This window comes from the organism of the source record quoted next, unplaced genomic scaffold (genome assembly GCF_019419815.1).
Source record: "Pyrus x bretschneideri cultivar Hongxiangsu unplaced genomic scaffold, Pyrus_bretschneideri_v1 Contig62, whole genome shotgun sequence".
In the NCBI taxonomy this organism is placed as follows: domain Eukaryota; kingdom Viridiplantae; phylum Streptophyta; class Magnoliopsida; order Rosales; family Rosaceae; genus Pyrus; species Pyrus x bretschneideri.
Window position 1 is genome coordinate 2,171,603 of NW_025999801.1, and position 3,873 is coordinate 2,175,475.

Sequence of the window (3,873 nt, forward strand, 5' to 3'; positions counted from 1 at the left end):
ATATGCTACAATTGACAAATATTATTGTTACTAAGGAAAATTAATAGGACATTTGTGTGCTACTTTGTGGTGTGCTTTTAATCTTATCATTCGTGTCGTGTTTTTCGTGTTCGTATCGTTTTCATGTTATACTTGATAGCTTAACAGGTAGTGTCGTGTAATACTAATTAAAGTAAACGGGTAATATGACCCGACCCGAAATCAACCCATTAATATTATCAGGTAATATGACGCGACCTGTTACTAGTTAAGAAAAATATATTTGAAATCAATAAAAATGAAAATGAAAAATATAATTTGACCCAAAAAAATGTAAAACATAATACCAAATTAGTATATACATACTAAATTTCGGAGTTGACCCCTTCATGAAAGTTGTAAAGCTTTGTATTTTTCACACATCTACAATAATTATTATTAGTTTTATTAATTTTGCACTCAAATAAAAAACAGTGTTCATGAGATTTGGAGGGTTTAAAAAATCTAAACGACCATGTAACCATCGTCTAAACGTTGAAGATGCAATTATGAACGTTTATTATGCTTTCACATTTTTCAAACTTATACATTAATAATTATGAATTTTGTTTATTTTGAACTCCCTTAAAAATACTATTCATGGGAGTTTGTATGGTTTTAAAAATTTAAACGATCAAATACCCATCCTCAAAGCGTAAAGGATACGACTACGAGCATTTGCATATTTTTTCATATTTTTGCACATGTAAATTAATTATTATAATTTTTTGTAATGTGTTTGGTATTTTAAAAGGGAACTTTAATGAAAAGTTCCTGGTACTATTTACTTTAACGAAAAATAATATTTTTAAACTAAAAAGTCAATCTTGATACTATTCACTTTACCCTTTATTTTATCCTTATCGTTAAAACTCAAAGTTTTCAAGCCATTTTCATTAGTTTTCCTATTTTTAAATTACTTGATATTTTTATTTTTGTGTTTTATGATTTTTAATCTCAATCTTTGCCTATAATATACTATAAAAATAAATAAATAAATATATAAAACTTAAACTTTAAAATTTATATAGAATAATAATTAATAAACAATATATACATATTCATTATATCTATTGTATTTTATAGTAGTTTAAAAAATTAAAATCATCAAAATAACTTTTTTCTTATAGTGTCGAAACAAGTTACCCGCATATCAGTCTCATGCAAACCTGTTAAGGACCCGTTATTAACGGGTTATTATCGTGTGGACTCGATTAGTTATCGTGTTGACCTGAAACCCGTTATTTTTGTGTCATTTACGTGTTATGTTAACGGGTTGTTTAAGAAATTGTCAGGTCTAATATTCTATCTACTATAACTATTCATCTCTAATTTTTTCTATCTTTTCTCTTTATTTATGACCGCAAAAGTAAAACTAAAATTAAAAAGAAAATGATTATCAACAACTTATTAAGGTTTTTATACGAAAGAGATCACCCACCATGCGCCTCTCAAAAAATAGCAGTTAACTTCAATGGAGTGACCTTGATAGCCATATCTAACAGAACGTTTTCATTCTAGGAGTGTAAATAAAGTTAGGAATCTCACTGACAAAAGTTGAATGAACTACCCCGAAAGTTGAAATTGTTGCCACTTTCTTCTCCTTTTCTTAACATGTGATTAAGGAGGCAGATTCTCTACCCTCCTACTTTCTGTGTTCTTTCGTGCCCTTATATTTTGTGCAATCATGGTTAAATCACGTAAATATTTTATATTATTTTTTTATAGATATATAAGATAAAAAAGAATAGTAATATAAAATGTTAACATGACGTAACTGTAACCACATAAACAAAAGGACACGAGAAGTGAGAGAATAGAGAATCTGCCTCCTGTGTTTAAAATGGTGTCTGCAAAAAACAATAGCAATTGGTGTACTTTTAACGTAATGTGACATGAATTCTATGCCAAACTTACAAAACACGCTGCACTGTATATGTTAAAAAATCTAATGATATTTCTCGTGAAATATTTAACATTTGAATATGCTAAATGTATTTTGAATACTTTATTTTTTCATCTTCAGTGTGTAACTATATTGTTGTATAATCTTAAAAAAAATTATGGTCAACTAATTAATAATACAGTAGAGTTTAGAAGCCTCCTTATCGTCTGGGGTCACACCTATGACATATCTCTATATAAACTGGTAGCTTAATCCAAGCTCTCTCACATTCCAACCTTTCTACTTCTTGAGTAAATTAAACTAGTTGCTATATTACCATCACCATGGTCAGCGAAAAAAAAAAGCCAGTCGAGGAGGTGTCTGGTTGGCTAAGAGTCTTTGACGATGGCTCAGTCGACCGGAGGTGGACTGGACCTCCTGAGGTTCAGTTCATGGTGAAGCCTGTGGCAGCCCACGATGAATTTGTCGACGGAGTTTCCACAAAAGATGTTATTGCCGACAAATCATCCGGCCTTCGCGTCCGAATATATTTACCGGAGCAAAAGCCGGAGAATAATGACACCAAGCTGCCAATAATCCTCCATTTCCACGGAGGTGGCTTTTGCATAAGTCAAGCTGATTGGTACATGTACTACAACATATACACTAAACTATCTCGCTCCACGAATGCCGTCGTAATCTCTGTCTATCAGAGGCTCGCACCGGAGCACCGTCTCCCGGCTGCAATCGAGGACGGCTATTCCGCTCTCCTTTGGCTCCGTTCATTGGCTCGAGGTGAGCAAAACGAGCCACACCTCAGCCATGCAGACTATAACCGTGTGTTTCTTATTGGAGATAGCTCCGGAGGGAACATAGTCCACCACGTGGCGGCTCAAGCGGGGACTGCGGATTTGAGTCCCTTAAGACTTGCCGGCGGGATTCCAATCCACCCCGGTTTTGTTCGAGCGGAGCGGAGTAAGTCGCAGTTGGAGCAGCCTCAGTCAACTTTCCTTACCCTAGATATGGTGGACAAGTTTTTAGGGTTAGCCCTTCCAGTGGGGTCCACCAAGGACCATCCCATAACTTGTCCGATAGGTCCCGAGGCCCAACCGTTAGGTGATCTGAAGCTTCCGCCGTTCCTTCTCTGCGTTGCTTCCAAGGACTTGCTGATAGACACGGAAATTGAGTACTTTGAGGCCATGAAGAAGGCTAACAAGGATGTGGAGCTTCTAATCAACGAGGGGGTGAGTCATAGCTTTTATCTGAACAAGATTGCCGTCGACATGGACCCGGAAACAGCTGCAGAAACTGAGCGTCTGATTGCAGGGATCAAACAGTTTATCAAGAACCACTAAGATTGAAGGGCGTCGCCCTTCTCAGTTTTTATATAATTATGGGTGTTTTTTTTTTTGTTTGTTTGTTTGTTCGTTCGTTCTTCTGGTTAATGCAAGAGTCTGTTGGTATGCCAAGCATGTTTTTTAGATCCGCATACAGTAGTGGGGGATCCCATGGATAAGATGAGATGAGATATGGAACATTATTGGCTTCCAAAGTTTAGTTTTACTGTTCTTGTTTTTTTTATAGTAGTGTTTACTACCCCAAAGCGTGTCTTATGTTCCTTTTCTTTTTTGTTATGCCTTGTGATTGTTTTCAGACTGCGAATATTTTTAATAAAATTACCTATATATTCATGATTCTCACGTTTGTGTTTGAATGGACTTTTGGCTATTTTTATGATATGATATTTAATAAAGCATTTTATGTTGTAAATATTAGTTTATTATGTCTGGGTCAACACGTAATATGTACTTAGTTAAATTATTGTTACGTTGATATCTTATTTGTATTATCCATCAAATAAAGATTCGGGGCAAATAATGGCAGTGGTGGATTCAGGAAAAATATTTTGAGGGGTCACATATAAAAGTTTACAAACATTTCTTAGACATATAATAACCTTAAAAATTAAA

At 34.6% G+C, this 3,873-nt stretch overlaps 1 protein-coding gene across 1 annotated transcript; it reads left to right on the plus strand.

Annotated features, from left to right (window-relative positions):
• The first annotated feature begins 2,183 nt into the window (after window positions 1-2,183).
• LOC103959975 (probable carboxylesterase 15) lies at window positions 2,184-3,617 on the plus strand. Its single transcript, XM_009372355.3, has one exon. The coding sequence runs from the start codon at window positions 2,248-2,250 to the stop codon at window positions 3,256-3,258; it is 1,011 nt and encodes a 336-aa protein (XP_009370630.2). The 5' UTR covers window positions 2,184-2,247; the 3' UTR covers window positions 3,259-3,617.
• Window positions 3,618-3,873: the final 256 nt, after the last annotated feature.

Bases quoted from the DNA above. Each gene is read 5' to 3' on its own strand.
- LOC103959975 (XM_009372355.3), top strand. From the start codon at position 2,248: ATGGTCAGCGAAAAAAAAAAGCCAGTCGAGGAGGTGTCTGGTTGGCTA.